The following is a 19,095-nucleotide window of genomic DNA, read 5'->3' as shown; positions in this document are numbered from 1 at the left end:
GGTATGGAAAAAGGACAAAGAGCCTTGACAATCTTGCTCAAAGGCCTTGATCCTGCTATGCCTAAACATCTACATACTTTTGGAATTCCCAGTCATTTTAAACCCATAGAATACCTTCTGGTTGCTTTTCTTTTCTCTTTCTTTCTTTCTTTTTCTTTCTTTCTTTCTTTCTTTCTTTCTTTCTTTCTTTCTTTTTTTTTTTTTTTTTTTTGGTTAAACTCCTTGGACTAAAGTTTTTGTCACTTTTAGTTGAAACTAACCTATTACAAAAACCTTAGTAAAAAGAATTCCCTAACATTATGACAAACTTGCTGGCTGACTGAGATTATGAAAATAATGTCTCCTTTAAAAAAAAAAAAAAAAAAAAAAGGAGGCAGAGGAGTGAGGATGGGAAATATCAAGAGCTAAATTTCTTTTTTGGCCTGTATTCTAAGATATGTTAATTTATTTTATTTGGTTTCTCTCATCTGTGACTCATCTCTCTTTGGGCATCTCTTTCTTTTATTGGCATATAGACCACAATACAGTCATTTCTTTATTCATAAATTATCATGGCTTTATTATCTGCCTCAAGATGCTGAGCCTCCACAGAACAGGCAAAAGACAAGGTATTAAGTTGGGATGGAAAAGAGGAGAGAGAGATGCTGCTGATCGTTTTAGAACTGGAAGAACAACTCGGCATCAAGTCTTTTCTTTTTAACTTTCATGGCAGATATTTAAGCAGATGGTGAAGAATCACCTCAAGATAGAGTCATCTGGGATTTTTCTTAGTTTTTCTGAGAAGATCCCAGAAGTTGAAGACTGTAGGAGGGACAAAGTGGGAATAGAAGATGATTCAGTTGCTGGCCTGGGGAAAAGACCTGAGTAACTAAGGGTCGCAGGCCCAGTGGTGCAAGACCCCATCTACTCAAGCTTCTCAAGTCCCCATTGACAGGGCTTTGCCTTTAAAGGTTGAATGTAGTGCCTGTTGAGTCCTGAAGTCAAAATTTGTCTAAGCCCAGAAAAAAATCTAAGGAATAACTCTGCACCTTGCCATCTTTTGAAATGTCCTTGAGTCTAGGAAAAATAATTGAGAGTTATATTCTTTGGGAATTTTCTTATAACTTGATATGTTAACCACCTCTGGACAAAATACTTCACTCTATAACCTGGATGTCATTCTCTATAAAAAGGCAAATCACTTTCCTTAAGAGATGTATCAATTAACCAGTTTTAACAGAATTACAAAACTGGAAGCAATAGCCTAAAATTATTTAATTTACCAGTTAGAATACATCACAGATACTGGTAATTTCAATGAAAGCATGTACATGTTACAAATCTTTTCATGCGTTGTCTTATATAGCTTTTACAATATGCATTGCATTTTCTCACAGGGATTTCACCTTGAGGTACAATTATTAAGTGAATTTCTTGCCCTTACAAAGAAAAGTAAACATATTAAACACCTCCATGCAAAGTTAAAATGCTAGACACAAAATTAAATATTTGTCCTATAGCACTGCTAACCTCATAGGTTATGAATCATCTGTGTTTGTGGAATACATTGCTTTATATTATAATTTTGCAAAATCCACCCTGTAAAGAACAAAGTATAAAGAACATTGAGGCTTAAAATCTTGAACACTGAACCGCCTCTGTAGACTTTTCAATATTGGTACTGCATCCATAATCATGCCTTAGTGAAATGTTATACAGAACATTATTCAGAATGTTTGTTCTGAAAAGAGTTTGGGTAAATGCACTATATTTGAAATTGATTGTTATCTGATATGAATCCAAATTGTTTTTTATTACCCTGAGAATTTGACTTAAAAGTTATAGGGTGTCTTGTATATTTACTGTAACTGAAAGTGGTCTATTTGCATTTGAGCAAAAGTGGTAGCCAAAGCTGTGTTAATTTTCGTGAAGTCTTGTGACTTCTGGGACTGTGTTACCTTGTCTGTCAGATGATGTAGTTGGATTGGCTCAGTGGTTTTTTAAAAAATATTTTTTAAAAAATATATTGATTATTGGAATATAGTTAACATACAATGTTATATTAGTTTTAGGTAAACAATCTGGTGATTTGACAATGCCATGTATTACTCGATGCTAACCACCAGTATAGTCACCACCTGTCATCATATAATGTAGTTACAATATTATTAACTATATACCTATGTTGTACTTTAAATCTCCATGACTCACTTATTTTTTAACAGGAAGTTTGTACCCCTTAATCCTCTTTACCTATTTTGTCCATCCTCCCATCCCCTGCCCCTCTGGCAACCACTAGTTCATTCTTTGTATATATAAGCCTGTTTCTATTTGCTTGTTTGTTCTTTTTTTTTTTTTTTTAATTCCATATATAAATGAGATCATACAGTATTTGTCTTTCTCTGTCTTATTTCACTAAGCCTAACATCCTGAAGATCCATCTTCATTGGGTAGCCCAGGTGGCTCAGTGGTTTAGTGCCACCTTTGGCCCAGGGTGTGATCCTGGAGACCTGGGATCGAGTCCTGCGTCGGGCTCCCTGCATGGGGCCTGCTTCTCCCTCTGCCTATGTCTCTCATGAATAAATAAACAAAATATCAAAAAAGAAAAAAATTCCATCTTCATTGTCACAAATTGAAAGATTTCATTCCTTTCTATGACTAATATCCCATTGTGTTGGGATACCCCATTGTGATGGGGTATTCTATGACTAATACCCCATCTTCATCTCCATTCATCTATGGATGAACATTGGGTTGCTTCCATATCTTAACTATTATAAATAATGCTGCAATAAACATAAGGGTACATATATCTTTTCAAATTAAGGTTTTTGTTTTCTTTGGGTAAATATCTAGAAGTGAAATTACTGGATCATATTCTATTTCTATCTTTAATTTTATGAGAAACCTCCATACCATTTTCCATAGTGACTGCACCAATTACCAATTTATCTTTCCACCAACAGTGAGCAAGTGTTCCTTTTTCTCCACATCCTTGCCAACACTTATTATTTCTTGTCTTTTTTAAAAAAGATTTCATTTACTTATTTTTATTTTAGAGAGAGAGAAAGAGAGCATGAGTGGGGGGGAGGGGCAGAGGAAGAGAGAAAGGCTCTCAAGCAGACTTCACACTGAATGTGGAGACTGACACAGTCCTCGATTTCATGACCCTGAGATCATGATCTGAGCTGAAACCAAGAGTCAGATGCCCAATCAAATGAACCACCCAGGCACCCCTCTTGTGTTTTTGATACTAGCCATCCTGATAGCTGTGAGGTGATATCTCATTGTTATTTTAATTTGCATTTCCCTAGTGATTAGTGATGTTGAACATTTTTTTTTCCTGTGCATGTTGGTCATCTGAATAAATATTTGAAAAAATGTCTATTTGGATCTTCTGCCTATTTTTTAAATCACCTTTTGGTGTTGAGTTGCATAAGTTCTTTATATGTTTTGTGTATTAACCCCTTATCTTCTCCCTTTCAACTGGGTGCTTTTTTGTTTGGGTTTTCTAACTTGTGAAAAGCCATAAAATCTAAGGAGGCAGTAAAACATCAGGCTGCTTATCAAACTTTAGCTAAAGAATTCCCACCTGTATCAGTTTACTGTTTCTTTGAATGTTACTACCTTGCACAATCATTTATTGTTCATCCATGTATTCACGAATTCATTAAGTCATTAATCAAATAGTATTGTGGGCCTACTATGCGTCTATTCTACGCATATAACAGAAAATAAAAGACATAATTTCTATTCTCGTTGAGCTTTCAGTCAAGCAAAGAGAGGCAGATATTCAATATTCAGTGTTCAAGATATATAAGTTAAATATATATTATGTTGTATGGTTATAGAGTCTATGCAGAAAAAATGAAGCAGAAAGGGAGATAAAGTATTGAGGCTAGGGGTTGAAATTTTATTTCATTTATTTTTTTTACTTCTTTATTTTTCTTAAGAGAGGGAGTGGGGGAGGATAGAAGGAGAGAGGGAGAATCTTAAGCAGGCTCCATGACCAGCATGGAGCCCCACGTGGGGCTTGATATCACAACCTTGAGATCATGACCTGAGCCCAAATTAAGAGTCAGACGCTTAACTGACTGAGCCACTTAGGTGTCCCTAGGAGTTGAAATTTTAAATAGTTAATAATTAAAAGGGTCAATAGAAGGTAACATTTGAGGATATACCCTGAAAGAGGTGATGGAGTAAGCCCCACTAATAACTGTGGAAAAAAAGTTCCAAGGATTAGAAATAGCAAATGCAAAGTCTCCGACGTGGGAATATTGTAGGTATATTTAGGAGTTGTGAGGCGACCACCATGGTTTGAATGATTCAACAGGGGAGAAGTAGGAATTTGGACTTCAGAATAAGCCTACATTAGAAGAAAAAGGTTTGTATTTAAATAAAGATTCATCTAAATTACCTGTGAGGCTCTGAAAAGCATTAAAATTTTAAGGCTCTTTCTTATATTGCATAATCAATGAGCCTTTATTCAGTGTTATTAAGCCTTTTTTCCCCCCTAATTATTATCACTCCTTCGGGATTATATGTTTATCTAAGCATTTCTTCTTCATACTTTCCTGTAAAGTCAACCATCTTACTTATTTTAAGGGGAAATGGTATGGATAAACTGAAAGTTGTATTTAATTAATTTGGCTTTCTGAAAGCCCATTAAATCCATGGTGATTTGTTTGCTTTAAAAAATCAAATATTCATTGTTTTCTTATTTCTATAGTCATGATATTTCCACCTCAAATTCCTGAATGAGCTTTTCATAGATTGCAATGGCTAGTAGGTATATGGCAAAGCAAGTAGAGATAACTGGATAACTTCATGAGAATTAATCAAGTTAATTTTTTTTTCCTTTAAGGTATCAAGTATCTGAATAACCACACTCTGAGACTCATTTTACTTACTGAAAACTTAAAGAGCTGTTTATGTCAGTTGAAAGTTGACAATATGCAGAGAACTCTGAAGAGAAGCTCTCAAGTTATAAGGTGAAAATGAACCAGTACACTTTTTGAGTAAACTGTTTGCACCTACTGAAATCCCTAATGAATTATGAGAGTTTGATACACTCAGAGTTTTTGACATTCATTTTAGTTATTGTTAAATTCCATGGTTAAATAGTTTAGCTAGACTCTTTTGTCCATTCCTCATGCCTGAGACAGGAAGGAAAATGACTAAGTGGATTTCTACGTTGAAATAGCTGTGCATTTCTTTTTGTACCCACACACTAAGCAATCTACAGTTTGAAGTAAGAACATAGTGTTTAGCATAGGCTTTGGAAGTTTTTGCCTTCCTGAGCTCCAGGGATAAATCTTTATTAGCTAATGTTATTGAGGACACGAGTTGCAAAATTTTATTAGCACAATGACTGATAATACTGTTTAACAATTGAAATTAAACAATAAAATTCAAGAGAACACTTCTTAGTAGGACAGATACCCATCTGTCCTCCAGTCCCTATCTAGAGTGATTCTAGGAATCACTGACGTTAAAAAATCTTAGGGTCCAGAAATATATCAGAGTTTTATCTTTTTTTTTCAGAGTTTTATCTTATATTTACATAATCTCTATGACTCTTTAAAATATTCGTATCTTCCTAGACTTAATATAAATCCAATTTAGCCCTCTGTTTCAATCTTTGACATCAGTGCTTTAACCCAGATCCTTGCCCATCTCCTGCCTGGTCACTTAGAAATTTTACTAGTCAGGCTTCTATTCTCAGCATGCCTTCCCTCCTCCCCATCTCAGCCTTCTTTTTAAGCAAAAAGGCATGGCCCTTATTGTTTTATTCTCATTAATGTCAAATAGTTTTTATCACTCTCTTCCTCCGGTAGATTAAGTTTCTTCACTTTATATTTCAAAGTTTTCACTATGGTGACTAAGACTTGACTCATTTCCCCTTGCCTTTCCTAAACTTTAGTCTGCCTAGTTGTGATATTGTGATTTATAATAAGAAATATGTATTTGGTCTTGGACCCATTCCAGGTACAAAGCTCATAAAACTCTTGGAATTTTTTAAGTGATAAGAGTGAGCAAGGTGTCTTTTGTTATGTTAATGAGTTACTTTGGGAAAGCCCTGGAGCAATCTAAAGATAGAGGTTGGTTGCTAGGAGAATCAACTGTGTGATTAGAGGGTTGGAACTTTCAGTCCCATCCCTCCTGGGAGGGTTAAGGGCGCAGAGACTGAGGTAAATCACCAGCGGCCAATGATTTAATCAGTCGTGCCAATGTAGAGAAGCCTCTACAAAATCCCGAAGAACCAGGTTCAGAGAGCTTCCAGGTCGTTGAATATGTGGAGATGTGGGGAGAGTTGTGTGCTCAGAGAGCATGAAAGCTCTGCTCTCCTCACACACCTAGCCTCATCAATCTCTTCCATCTGTCTGATGCTATCTCCAGGTAGATAATGTCAGAATTGAGCTGAATTGTAGGACAATCAGCTTGTGTCTGAGAATTGATTGGTGGTGTGGGGAAAAGACAACACATTGGAATTGATACCAGAATCATACTAGTCTTGAAACCCCTTTCATCTCCTTATATCATTATCTTTTATAAATTTGTTTCAAGGTTTATGTTCTATAGAAAAAACAACTCTTTATCATCACTTACCATTCAAACAAATATTTTTAGAGTGCTCAACGTATTTGCAAAGTATTAGCTAGAAATGTGTAAATCCCACTGGGGAGGTAGGGGGAAGAAAGTGAATGAGATTTATTGCATGCCCTTGAACTGCATACAAATTTTGCTCAAAAACTAGGATGGCACACGGAGCACTGTGATATAAGGTGGTAGGGAAAAATGTCACCAGTCTCCAAAACCATCTTGGTGATATTTCATTTCCAGTGGGAAATTGTTTACATTATAACAACAACACAAATCATCTCAACTTTTCAAATGTTCACCCGCCTGACCTGACTATGTTGTCACATTCTGTTGTTTAATGTTTTAAAACAGGGTAAAAGGTCCTAGTCTGAGCTTTAGAGGTCTTCAGTTCTCATCTTAATAGATTCTAAGCAGGAAATTAGCCTACTGTGCTTTGAACATACTGTCCTGACAGATGATTTCTTTTTTATTGAAGATGCAAAACTCGTTTCATGTTCTTGGTAACATGAAATATATTTTCTCTGGCTGAATATTGTTCATTTTATCTCTTCCAGTAAGAAGTACCCAGTATGATGCTCTGATGCATGAATAACTGGTAAATATTATTGGAATACTATGTATTCTTAGTTTAACAAAAGCAGTTGTGATCCAGATGCAGCTAGAAAAGTCCTTCCTCTAAAGAACAAGATAAGGTAGATAAAATCCCCTATTCCCTAGATTTCAAAGGACAAACATTCTCTTCCCTACATTATTTTGTGGGGCTTATATTCTCAAATTTCTTAACTCTGAGTTTTTGCTTACAGTAAATTACGTCAGTCTAAAAATGGCCTTGACATCTCATATGCACTGTGCTGGCTCATACAGATAGGATGCACTGCTTGATTAGTTAATTTCCCCAAGGAAAATGTGTTTGAGGGTAGGAGACTTTATTAAAGTTTTCAGATGATGAACAAATTTATATCTAATTCAAGCCTCCCAAACAAAAAGTCATAAATTTATTGTTAGACATCTCTGATAAGCAAAGTGGATAATGATGAGCAAACTGGATAGGGATGAAGCTCTAAATTCAAATATGTTTTCTCTGGCTGAACATTATTCATCTGACCTCTTGTAGTAAGAAGTAGCCATTATGATGCTCTGATGCATGACTAAACTGGCTATAAATATCATTGGAATCATCTAGAATCAAAGTACCTGGGGTAGAAAAGAGGCTTTACCATTATTCTGAATCATTACGTGACCTTCGTATTTCTGGGCTCCCGGCTTCATGAATAAGATGAAGATGCTGACGGCACCTACCTCACTGGATTTTTTTGAGGGGAGAATTATTTCATTAGTTTGTGTAAGTTGCTTAGAATAACCTCACATACAGTAAGTGGTCAGTAGCAGTCACTATTTAATTAAAGTATATTTAAAGGCTTTCAACCATTTCCAAACCCAAATGACTTGGTCCTTGTCCCTTCCTCTCTCTCAGCATCTTCCAGTCACTCCCCTGTTAAACTCCTATGTTTATTTTTTATTATTTTATAATTCCTACCTTAATTTTTATTATGTTGTTTAATATAGAGTAGTATGACCATCACTTTCGTGGCCTTAGCTAAATATAGCTAATAGCCTTTGGAGTTACTGTTGCAAGTGGCTTATCAAGGCATTTTCCTAAACTATGACATATTCTTTTATGAGACTCTAGAAGCAAGTGACTCTACAAATATGTATTATACATACACACACGTGTGTATATATATATATATTGGTTTCAGAATTCCACACATGTGTCTGTGTGTGCAAAATATCCTTAATTTACAGAATATATTTTGATCCAATCTAGCCGTAACCTTTGAAGGTGGTACTTTACTATGTCATCAAACTTTAATTATGAGACTGACTTTTGCTCAAGGTCAGTCGCTGAGTAAGGGCAGAGCAGGAGATTTTTAACTAGACTCTGACTACTCTCCAAAGCCAGACCTCTTTCTATTATACCTACCAGTTATTTTTGTGTGATCTCACTTAATCTTCACCAGTCTCAAGAGGGTGGCACCAGTGTTACCACTTTTTATAAGTAAAGACACTAAGGCTTTAAGAGGTTAAGTGAGTTGACCAAGATCACGCAGCTAGTAAATGTCAGAGCCTAAGTCCGTCTGTCTTTTGCAGATTTACTTTTCAACTCCCATCTCAAAACAAAAGGGGCCAGATAGACACAGGAGGGGATCCAGGTTGAATCAACAGTCAGGATGATTTGTTGTAGTAGAAGCTACTTAAAGTTGCTGTTAAAAGAAGAACGATTTCCCCAAGGAATTCTAGGAGATCCCTTCGGAATGTTAGCAATTCAAACCCAGCTTATGAAACACTGAATTAAAAGGCACCTGTCTCCTAGCATTAGCCTTCCTGTTGGTTCACAAGATGCAAATAAAATGTTAATGTTAAATCCAAGCAGGGAAAACTACTTATTTGGAAAGGAAAGATCTGTAAGAGCTCTCCTCTAGAACCAGTTACCATAAAGAGAACCGGCGGCGGGGGGGACAAGACAGGCAAGCTTTTGACAAAAATCACAGCTGAAGATGGAGCTTAGTAGTTCCCAGCATAAAAAGATAAAAGAATCCAGAGAGCACTGTGTGCGCGCGCGCGTGCACGTGTATGCCTGTTTTAATGAGCTTCCCCTGCCTGCAGCCCCCCTCGCCCCCCTCTAGCTGGTGACCCGAAGCCTTCTGATGAAAGCGCGGTGTGTGACGATTACCAGCTGACACTCTCGGCTGCAGACTAGCCTCACCCGGAGCTGAGCCCGTGACGCTCGGAGGGCTGTTTACTGCCCTGGCGAAGTGGTTCAGGGGCCACGATTTTATTCTGCTTCGGGGATGAGAGCGGTGATCCCGCATCCCCGGTTGGGAGCCAGGTGAGGGCTCCGACAGCTCGGCCCTGGAGTGCTAGAGGACAGCACTCCTCCGTGGGCTCCGCTCTGGAGAAGACCCGGCCCCCCGATGCTCCCCCCCCACACCCCCCGCCCCGGGAGATGGTCCAATCTTTAGAAATTGCCAGACAAGCCCGTCCACCTGCTGGGATGCCTGGCTTTCTGGAACGAGCGAGGAGGAGCTTGGCTTTTAACCTTAGAGTAACTTGAGAGGGTTTTCTGTTTGCAACTTAAAATCGCCGCTTGATTCAAAATAAAAGACACACGCTCTGGCCAAGTAGACGCTGGGAAAATCCGGGTGACGAAGTACGGTCTAGAGATTCCTCATGTAATTTCCCCGGGGAAAGAGTACGTATTTTCTGTTTGGTACTGGGCAGTCGACTCAGGGCACCTGCCTCCAAGAGAAGGGGTGTCGGAGGGGCGGGATCAGCTCGGCATCTGGACGGCCGGTTCCAGAGACCTCGCAGGAGGCCAGTGGCCACCCCTTGCCTCCCCCTTGCCTCCTCCTCCCCCATCCCCCTGACTCTCTTTCCCCCTCGGCTCCAAGGCGCGCCCCCCCCAACCCGCGCCCCCCACCGTCTCTGCCCCACTACTCTTCATTGAAGGTCGAGTCTGCAACATCACCGCCGAAAAATCCCCGCGGAGCGAGCCACCGGAATAGGCGTCTGGGGCAGGCGTGTTTGGAAGCCGGGCGAGGCTGGGCGCGCTCCAAGGAATGCAGGTCCGCTCGGGAGGACCAAGGTAGAGCCGCTGGAAAGGGGCGGTCCCCGCGGCTCCGGCCTCTGCTCCCTATTGGCCAGCGCGGTCCCGGGGGGCGGGGCCGGCGGAGAGCCCCGCCTACTGAGGGACCTCCCCGCTCCCCCCGGCGCGCGCGGCTCCAACCTCCGCTCCCTATTGGCCAGCGCCGTCCCGGGGGCGGGCGGTCCCCGCGGCCCTCCCCGCCCCCCCGGCGCGCGCGGCTCCGGCCTCTGCTCCCTATTGGCCAGCGCGGTCCCGGGGGCGGGGCCTGCGGAGAGCCCCTCCTACTTCGGGACCCGGGAGCCGGCGGGCGCCTCCCCCGAGGACTTGCAGCGCGGGACTCGGTCTGCGACTCGGTCCTGCAGCGCCTCTAGGCTGCGGGTCGGCGCTCCAACCACCTGCTCGGCGCTGCGTCCTGGGAAGCGGGGAGGAGAGAGGAGCGAGGAGGGAGGGGGCCGGGGGGAGGAGAAAGGCGGCTTACACACGCCTTCCCGTCCCTCCACTCAGAGCAGCCCGAAGACCGCCGCCGCCGCCGCCGCCGCCGCGGCTCTGCCACCTGAGGAGACCGCCTGGACTCGCCGCGCGGCTGCCACCCCGGCCCTTGCGCCTGGCGCCGGGCTCCCTCTGCACGCCGCCGCTGCCGCCACTATTATCACTAGTGTTATTCCAAGAGAGGGAGAATAGCCGAGCAGCCTAAAAGAGCCGGTCCACCGCTCCGAGAATACTCCAGGGTCTCCGGGGAAGAGCGGCCCGGGGCCCGCGCAGGTGCCGCAGGGGGGAGCAAGAGTTGGAGCGCTGCGTGGCGCGAAGTTGCTTGCGGCGGAGCCCCGAGGTCCTGCGGCCCCAGCCCGGGGGCGGCGTGCCTGGGAGGAGCCGCTGCCCCTGCGTCCGGACCTGCGAGCCCGCGGGCAGCCAGGGGCCCGGGACGACGCCCCCTCCTGCGGCGCGGACTCGGTCGGCGGCCCCCGGGGAGGCGCGGGAATATGGCCTCGCAGGCGGGCCCCTCCTGCCGTCTAGTCTTCTGCCTCTTGATCTCCGCCGCCGTCCTCCGGCCAGGTGAGCAGCGGCCTCGGAGCAGCCCCGCGGACGTGGGCCGGGGGGCGGCGCGGCCGGGGGCGGGGGGCGGCGGGGCGCGCGCAGGGCTGGCCCCCGCGCCGGTCCGGGTCACCTGCGCCGCTCACCGGGGCTCACCGGGGTCGGCTCAAGTTTGGGCGGGGACTGGGGGCTGCGCCGCCGTCTCCGGGACCTTCGGGCGCTGCGGGGGCTGCGGTCCCGGGGGGCCTCGGGCGGGCCCCGGCGCCCCCCCTGCCCCCCCGGCTCCCGCCCCGGCGGCCGGCCCCTGCCCTCTGACCGTTCCTCCGGGCTCCCGGGCTCCCAGGACACGTCACTGCGCTCGGGGCAGTTTCCCTTTCGCTTAGCTCGGAGGAGAGCCGCCAGCACTTTGTGGGATCAAGCCCCCGGGTCACCCCCTCCCCCGCCCCGGAGGGAGGTGAAGGAGGGAGGGGTAGAGGAGAGAGGGAGGACTTTGATCGCTCCCTCAAAAAGCCCCTGCGGCTGCAGTCTTGGCTTGGACGCCCCCTCCCCCACTGTCTGGGTGGGGGGTGGGTGGGGGTCGCGGTGGTGGGTGCAATCAGCAGCCGGGGTTGTGAGACCTTAGTAGAGCCGTTTGTGCGTTTTTCTTTTTAGGACCTGGGATTTCAGTCTTCAGTTTTCAGTTATGTACTGAACCTCAAAAAAAAAAAAAAAAAAAAAAAAGCAAAATCCCCAAGAATTAAAATCTGTAGCCGGGAATCCCTTTCCGACCCCGGGGACGGCCCCTGGGGCTGTCATCCTGGGACCCACGGGTCGGCTGACGCGAGCGGCTCCTAACGGGGCATCCGGTCCGCTCGCCGTCAGCTGCTGAGACCATCAGGCTCCTTTCATCGCTGGACTTGAGGATTTTTTTGGAATTTTTTTTTCTCCCTTTGAAGTTTTATCTCTAGCCCTACATAGATAAGCATTTGCAAGTCAAACTCCTACTTCCTGGTTTGTTGGGGTTTTTCCTTTCTCTCCCTACCCCCCACCCCACCCCACCCCACCCCACCCCACCCCCCCGGCTTCTGTTGGTTCTCGTGCCCTTTTCTGTAGTTTTTATTAAAGAAAGACTCCCTTCCCTTTCGCGTCTTTAATTTCGGCACATCCCTTCGGTGGTTGGCACACTGAGGCCAAACAGAGGTTTGAGGGGCTCAGGGTGTCCCCCAGGAGGAGAGGGCAAGGGCGGCTGGGGGCGAGACGGGGAGATGAGGTCGGCAGGTGGCTGCGAACTGCAGCCGCCGCGTGGGCCGGGGGCGGGGGGTGCTGGGGTGCCCTCGCCCGATCCCTTTATGATAAAGTTACCTTTCTGGGTGAGCTGATGAGCTCACCTGCAGTTCTGAGGCTGGAGAAGGAGGCATCTGTGACACAGGTCTGGCCCTGGGGCGGGGCCCGGGAAACGCGAGTCGAACCGGATTCGCGGCAGGTGGGGTGGGGGTACGCGGCCCCGCGCGGGGGGAAGGGGGGACCCCCCTCGACTTGGGCGCATGGGCCAGCTCCCTTTGCAAGAAGCCCCTGGTCCGCGGCGGGAGGGACGGGAACCCAGTCTGGGGCCGCGCGGAGGGGAAGCTGGACGGGGTGAGGTGGTCGGTGAAATGCAAGGCCCCCCCACGCCCCCCCTCGGGTTTTCAGTTCGACCCTGTCGCCGCCCGGAGTGCAGTCTCCCCGAAGCGCACCCCACTTCCCTCTTGCGGGCGGTCGCTCTGGGATTTATTTTCCGTTGAGCCACCTCGGGGTGGGGTGGGGGTGGGGGTGGGGGTGGGGGTGGGGGGCAGGTTTTTCCTCACATTCATTTAACTGCCGAACGGGGAAAGGTTCCGCTTTCAGACTTCCTTCTGGGTGATTCTTTCTGGAGCCGCAAGCTCGGGTCCCCAAGCCAGTGCCCAGCTGCGCGCCTCTGGGGGGAGCTGGGGCTGTCCTCGACCTCGGCCGACCTGAGGGTCGGAAACCCCAGAGCCCCCGATGAGTGGTTTCCTTGAATTTACCCGGCTGGCATATGTGCAGAAATCTCGGGGCCGTGTCACTGTGTTTTGGAAGCAAGGTTTGTTGGCACTCACGGCGCCTTGTCCAGACCCAGGACGCGAGTCCTGCGAGGCACGTGCGCCTCCTTGGGAGCCCGCTGCGCGGCTGAGCCCGGGGCTGCGGCGCCGCCCGGACGGCTGGCCTCGTCCCGCAGACCGACCGACGTACCCGCCTGCAGTCCTTGGTTTCCGGAGCTCTTGCAGGCTGTCGAGACCCGGGGAACAGGAATTGCAGTTTGTGAAACTGCCCCTGCAGATCTTTTGGTTTGTAGTCGCTGCAGAGTCCTTGGTATGTTTCAGGCATGATGTGTTACCTGTTTTGAGGGGAGGGGGAGGATACGCATTAGACCACAGAAACTGAATTCAGAGATTAAGGCCATGAAGGAAATGCTCAGCATCCCAGGAAGCAAGAATCTCATTATCCTTGTAGAAAGAGCGTCAGCCTGTGGTGACATTCTGTATTGCTTTTAAAAAATGCTTCCCTTGATTATTTACGAGAAGGAGGTGGGACCCTTGTGGTTAACTGTTTCTTCTCGCGGGTCATTTGTGTGCACCCCTCTCAGGAATTTTTCTTAATTTCTCACTGACATAAGGTTAGTTCCAAGACATAAGTACACTTAAAGCCCCCCCCCCCCCCCCAGAAGGATAGTGTGTTCTCAACACATTCAGTTTTATCTCAGTAGGCCTTGGGGAAAGCATCAACTCAAATGATGTCCTTGCAGACAGTCTGATGTGGGACTGACTACTAACATTTTTTAATTTAAAAACTACACACTGCTTAGTAGCCAGTAAATATTGCTTTTTTCCTTGATGATTTATTTAATCCAATAGCAATTTACAATTTAATGGGGCACTATTTTCAGTAAACTGCTTTTCTAGGCTTGGCTCAGCATCATTCACCTTTGGGCACTTGAGCAAGTTGTTTCATATATTCCGGCTTTGGCTCTCTCATGTGTAGGTAGAACTGTGGGCTAAGGATCTACTCTCTGAGATCTCTTTAGCTCAAAACTGTTTCTAATGACCTCAGGTCCTAAAAGCTGATTTGGGCAAGGCAGAGAGTCATTATCCAATTGTATTTCTCTAATGCTGTCAGACAGACTGGATACAGTTCATATAAATTGTGTTGCGAGAAAATGTCAGTGGAATCCAATTGTGAATTTTCCATCTTTTTTCCTACCTGTACAAATCCATTATAATACCTACTGCTTAATCCTTCAGGCTTGAACAGGGCTATTAAAAAAAAAAAAAAAAAAAAAAAGAGTGTGACAGAGAGGAATTAAGTCTCTCATTGTCCTGAGAAAAGAGACCCCAACAGTGGGAAAGGTTTTTAGGTCTCAAAAAACCCAATTAGTGTAACCCATCCCTCCTGGAAGATTGCCTCTATTTAAACTACATATGTGGTTCCTAGCATGAAATATAAGTGATGGTTGATGCTGATATGTTCACAAGGCAAAGCCTAAGCATACCCCTCAACAAAATAGCTGATTTGCGAGGTGGTTTTTAAGTCCAATATAGAAGGAAATAGAAAATAGGAATGCTTTCCTGTGGTTTTAAAATCTATACAAATCCAAAATATTTTCATGACACAATTCCAAACCTTTTTTGACTTTTTAGGAAATTCAATCTAACTTATCTTTTTAAATAGAATTTCGGAAGAGAATGCTTGTTTGCTGGTAACTTATTAAAAAGAGGAAAATCAATAAAAACCTACTAGTCCTAAGTGTTACCGGAATTTTTTTTTTTTTTCCTACAGGAGTTAGCGCTCGTGTGTTCAGTTTTTAGTTATGCCATGAGAATGTTCTGACTTTGGGAAAGCTGTTTTTCTGCTCCATCTTATTTCACATTTGCAAAATTTTCTCCCTTTGTAATGCATAGTTCTGGTTTTGGTGAAATTAATATTCCCTTGCTCAGCACTTTGAATTTTTCAACTATAACATGCTATATTAAGACTTTTATTATATTATTAATAGAAAAACACTATTACATTTATCACTTTGACCATTTTTTAAAAAATCAGGCAAAAATGTCTGTTTTCTTCTTCCTTTTTTTCTCACTCAAGTTTTCATGTCATTAAACAGAGGCCTTTATAAAATTGAGCACTAAGTTGTCAGCATTACTTGGTGTTAGATGGCAGTATTTTGTCATATATCTTAAGTACTTCACAATCACCTTGTCTTATAGTCTTAAACAACATTTCTTTCTGTGCTGGCCATTTATTTAGCATAAAACATCACCAAAGAGTTCTAGCTCTCTGAAGCTGTAAACTCAAGCAGACACATGCACATATATCCCAAATATGGAGGAAAGCAACACAGGTGCAGCTTTAATAAAATAGCATGTATACCTACAAACTTGAATTTAACTTTTCTCAGTCAGTTTTATTCTTCATTTGTTATGGTTCACAAAGGCCCATTCCATTTCTTATACATGAATGTATGTGGCATGTTAAGAAATGAGCTAACTCATTGGAATATTAAAGTTTCCTTAAGAGTGGTGGGTGATGACTTAATATTTATTTATTTGCTTACTCTTGGATATTAGCTACTTTTTATTTTCAATAAGAAGTGGTAAAGGACTGGAAAAATGCTCATTTATATTTCTCATTTCTTTTTTAATTGGGGCAGAATTTTCCTTATAGAGAACAAAGGCAAGACTAAACTATATCTTTTATATTTAAGAAGAGGACATTATAGACCATATTTGATAAGACTAAATCCTATAGTTATTACAACTATCCTTATAGTATACAGAGTATTATTATATATTTGATAACTGATATTCTCATCCAGTTGATTTCTCTGTTTGAATAATAAATTTTATATGGTTCCCTCCGTACCTTATTACTAGATGTAGTATCATATATATTTCAGCTAGGACTACTTCCAAATGTACTGTGGTATTCAGTAATTGTTTTATGGTAACCTATTATCATAGTCCATTATTGTAGTGTATGTTCCAAGAATGAAATTAGCTTCAGTGCTTACTCTTTTATTTATCCAGTCAGTTCTCAATTATCCATTTCATTCACAGGGAAATCAGTCCAACCCAAAACAGTTTTAATCAAAGGATTGATTACTTAATTCGACTTTGAGTTGAAGTATTTCAGTGAACATGCCTATGTCTGATCATCTAAGAATTCTTAGTATTGCAACATAATAAAACTAAACTGTGGGAGAATAGATTAATCAGAAATTAGAGCCCTGTCCAGCTTCTCTGGCTTGCTAGCCAACTACCTTCCCCCGCCGCCCCGCCCTTTTTTCCCTAAAGCTGCCTCCTCTGTTATTCCATGAGCCATACATCCCAGTATATCCATAATACTCTTGGTTTATTCTGATGTCCTGATTCAATCATTAATGGTACCTTATTTCACCCTCAAAAGTGCAGTTTGGATGACAAATTATATAGCTACCATGATTATTAATGACTTGTCTATTGATATGTCTGTCTTGACTGCTTAACTATAAGTACTCTCCTGACAAAGTACATATTTCTAATCTTTTTTTATTTATAAGCTACAGTGGAATATCAATAAGGCCACATGCCCTTTAATGTCAAGTGTAGGAAGGATGTGAGGTTATAGCCTGAAACCTCAGAATATTGTAGTGGGTGTAAAACATTATGGATTCTATGGTTTGGAATGGAAACCAAATTGACCTAAGATACCAAGAAAATAATGGTGTTTGAAATTCACCTGGGAGTTATACTTATCCAGGGAAGGCTAATTTCAGTCTGATCCTGAAATCCTTTCTCAGCCATTTGCACAATTCCCATGCTGTTCTTCTATGAGGTTTCTCAGTAGCTCCACTATTAATTTGGATTTAAAAATATTAATCAGGGATGTCCATACAATCGAAGGAAGCTCTTAAGTCTTTTTGTACATATAAACCACAGTTGTATCAGTTACAACTGGTGACCTGACTTGGGGCAGCCAACAATATGGCTAGAGCAGTTGGTGCCAAGACTGATTATTCCTAGTTAGGCACACATGTGTTATTTGGTTCATCTATATAAGTGCCTCAGGTGCCCCAGAAGGGCATGGAGGTAGGAAAGATTGAGAAAATATTATCTAAGCACACAAAGTAATGGATGCCATAGTTTTGTCCTCATTAATAAGGCAGAATGAAGGGAGAGGGCATTGGTCACTGTGGCTAAAACTCTTGTCAGCACCTTCCCTAATGGTTGGGAGTTCCAAGTCAAGAAGAAAACATAAAAACATGTGTAGCTACTCTAATTGAATTTTTGAACCATAGCTTATCAATTAAGTGTATCAATTAACTTTGCTATGTGAGCAAAGAGTATTCCAAAACATAGTGGTTTAAACAGTAGCCATTTTATGCAGTTCATTATTTTGCATTCTGGCAATTTAGTCTGGACAGTTGGGTGTTTTTCTGATTTTAGTTAGATATCTTCATTTTACTATATTTTATTGTGTGTCAAGCTAGGCAGCTTTGCTTCTGGGTGTTGGCTGATGGTTGTTCAGGGAAAATTGATTCTTCTCCATGGTCTTTCATTCCCTAATAGACTTCCCTAGGCTTGTTCTCTTGGTGGAAGCAGGGTTTTAAGAGAAAGCAAACGTGTGAGAGACTTCTTCTGCCAACCCATCACTTCTGCCGCAGTCAGTTGGTGAAGACAAAGCCCCAAGCCTGGCTCAAATTCAAGGGTGGAGAAGTCATCTCCTATCAAATAGAAAGAGCTAAAAACAAAACAAAACAAAACAAAAGAAAAAAACAAACAAACAAAAAAAAACAAAACACACTTGACAAATAGTGTGGATAAAGACCAGGAGAGAGAATTAGTATCATTTTTGCAATTAGTCAACCAGTGGGGGATGTGATAGCAGCAAATATCCTTACTTAGCCCCATATTCATAGTTTACACCTTCCTCTTCTAGGTCCTTTGGCAAGAAATGTGAGAGATTGTAGAGAGGCTCAAGCAGTGTTAATAAAGCCAATATCCTATGGCTGATCCCTTATATTCTCCTGGATTAGAATTATGGAAAGCTAAGTATGGGTGTGAGAGAGAAGAGAAAGAGGAGAAAGAGAAGAAGGGAGCGATAGTGAGAGAGCACACACAATTTGAAGAGTTAAAGGCATGCAAATCATGGTCAGAACTAAAATGTGATAGAAGAGGGATTGTTGGAAAAAATGAGAAATTGCCTTAGACATTCATCTGGTTCAGTTCTCTTATTTGACAGCTGAGATAGATGAAGCTAAAGGTTAAAAGAGTACCTAAAATTCGATAGCTAATAATTAGCCAGTTTTTTCAGAAAATAATGTTCTTGGTTTCATTTATGCCTAAACTCATACAGTCAAGGTTTGGAGTTATAAAGGACCTTGAAATTACTTAGGTACTTGCCTAAGTATTACATTGTTGGCCAGTCCAAGATTAAACCTCATGTAAATTAACCTGAAACTAATATATCACTGTATTTTAGCTAAATGGAATTAAAATAAAAACTTAAAAAAAAAAACCAATGGAAATTAACCATTCAGCATAAGTAACAGCATTCAATAAATGTTTATTGCATTCTCAGTATGTGCAAAGCATTGTGCTTGGTGCTGAGTATACTGCAATAAACTAGTTACTAGACAGTCAAGGTCTTGTCAAGCCAAGGAGTTCTATTCTCTCTGGGAAATCGACATCAATCAACTAATTACATAGTTTGTAGAAGTTTTGCTAGGTACTACAAGGACAAATAAAGAGCATTTTACATCAGAGTGGCCAGATTTGGTTTGGACTTTAGGAAAAAATCAGAAAGTTTTTTTCAGTGATATCTGA

The 19,095-nt window shown here is 43.0% G+C and overlaps 1 protein-coding gene across 2 annotated transcripts in view; it reads left to right on the top strand.

Moving 5' to 3' along the window:
* The first annotated feature begins 10,557 nt into the window (after positions 1 to 10,557).
* The window catches only part of ALCAM (activated leukocyte cell adhesion molecule), a 208,800-nt gene continuing 200,262 nt past the window's right edge, over positions 10,558 to 19,095 (top strand). For both annotated transcript variants that reach the window (XM_041774120.1, XM_041774110.1), the window contains exon 1: positions 10,558 to 11,281. In XM_041774120.1, coding sequence (XP_041630054.1) covers positions 11,209 to 11,281 — 73 coding nt within the window. In that variant the 5' untranslated portion in view covers positions 10,558 to 11,208. The remainder of the gene's footprint in view (positions 11,282 to 19,095) is intronic.

This window comes from Vulpes lagopus, chromosome 1 (assembly GCF_018345385.1).
Source record: "Vulpes lagopus strain Blue_001 chromosome 1, ASM1834538v1, whole genome shotgun sequence".
Lineage (NCBI taxonomy): Eukaryota > Metazoa > Chordata > Mammalia > Carnivora > Canidae > Vulpes > Vulpes lagopus.
This window is presented reverse-complemented; position numbering and strand designations above follow the sequence as displayed.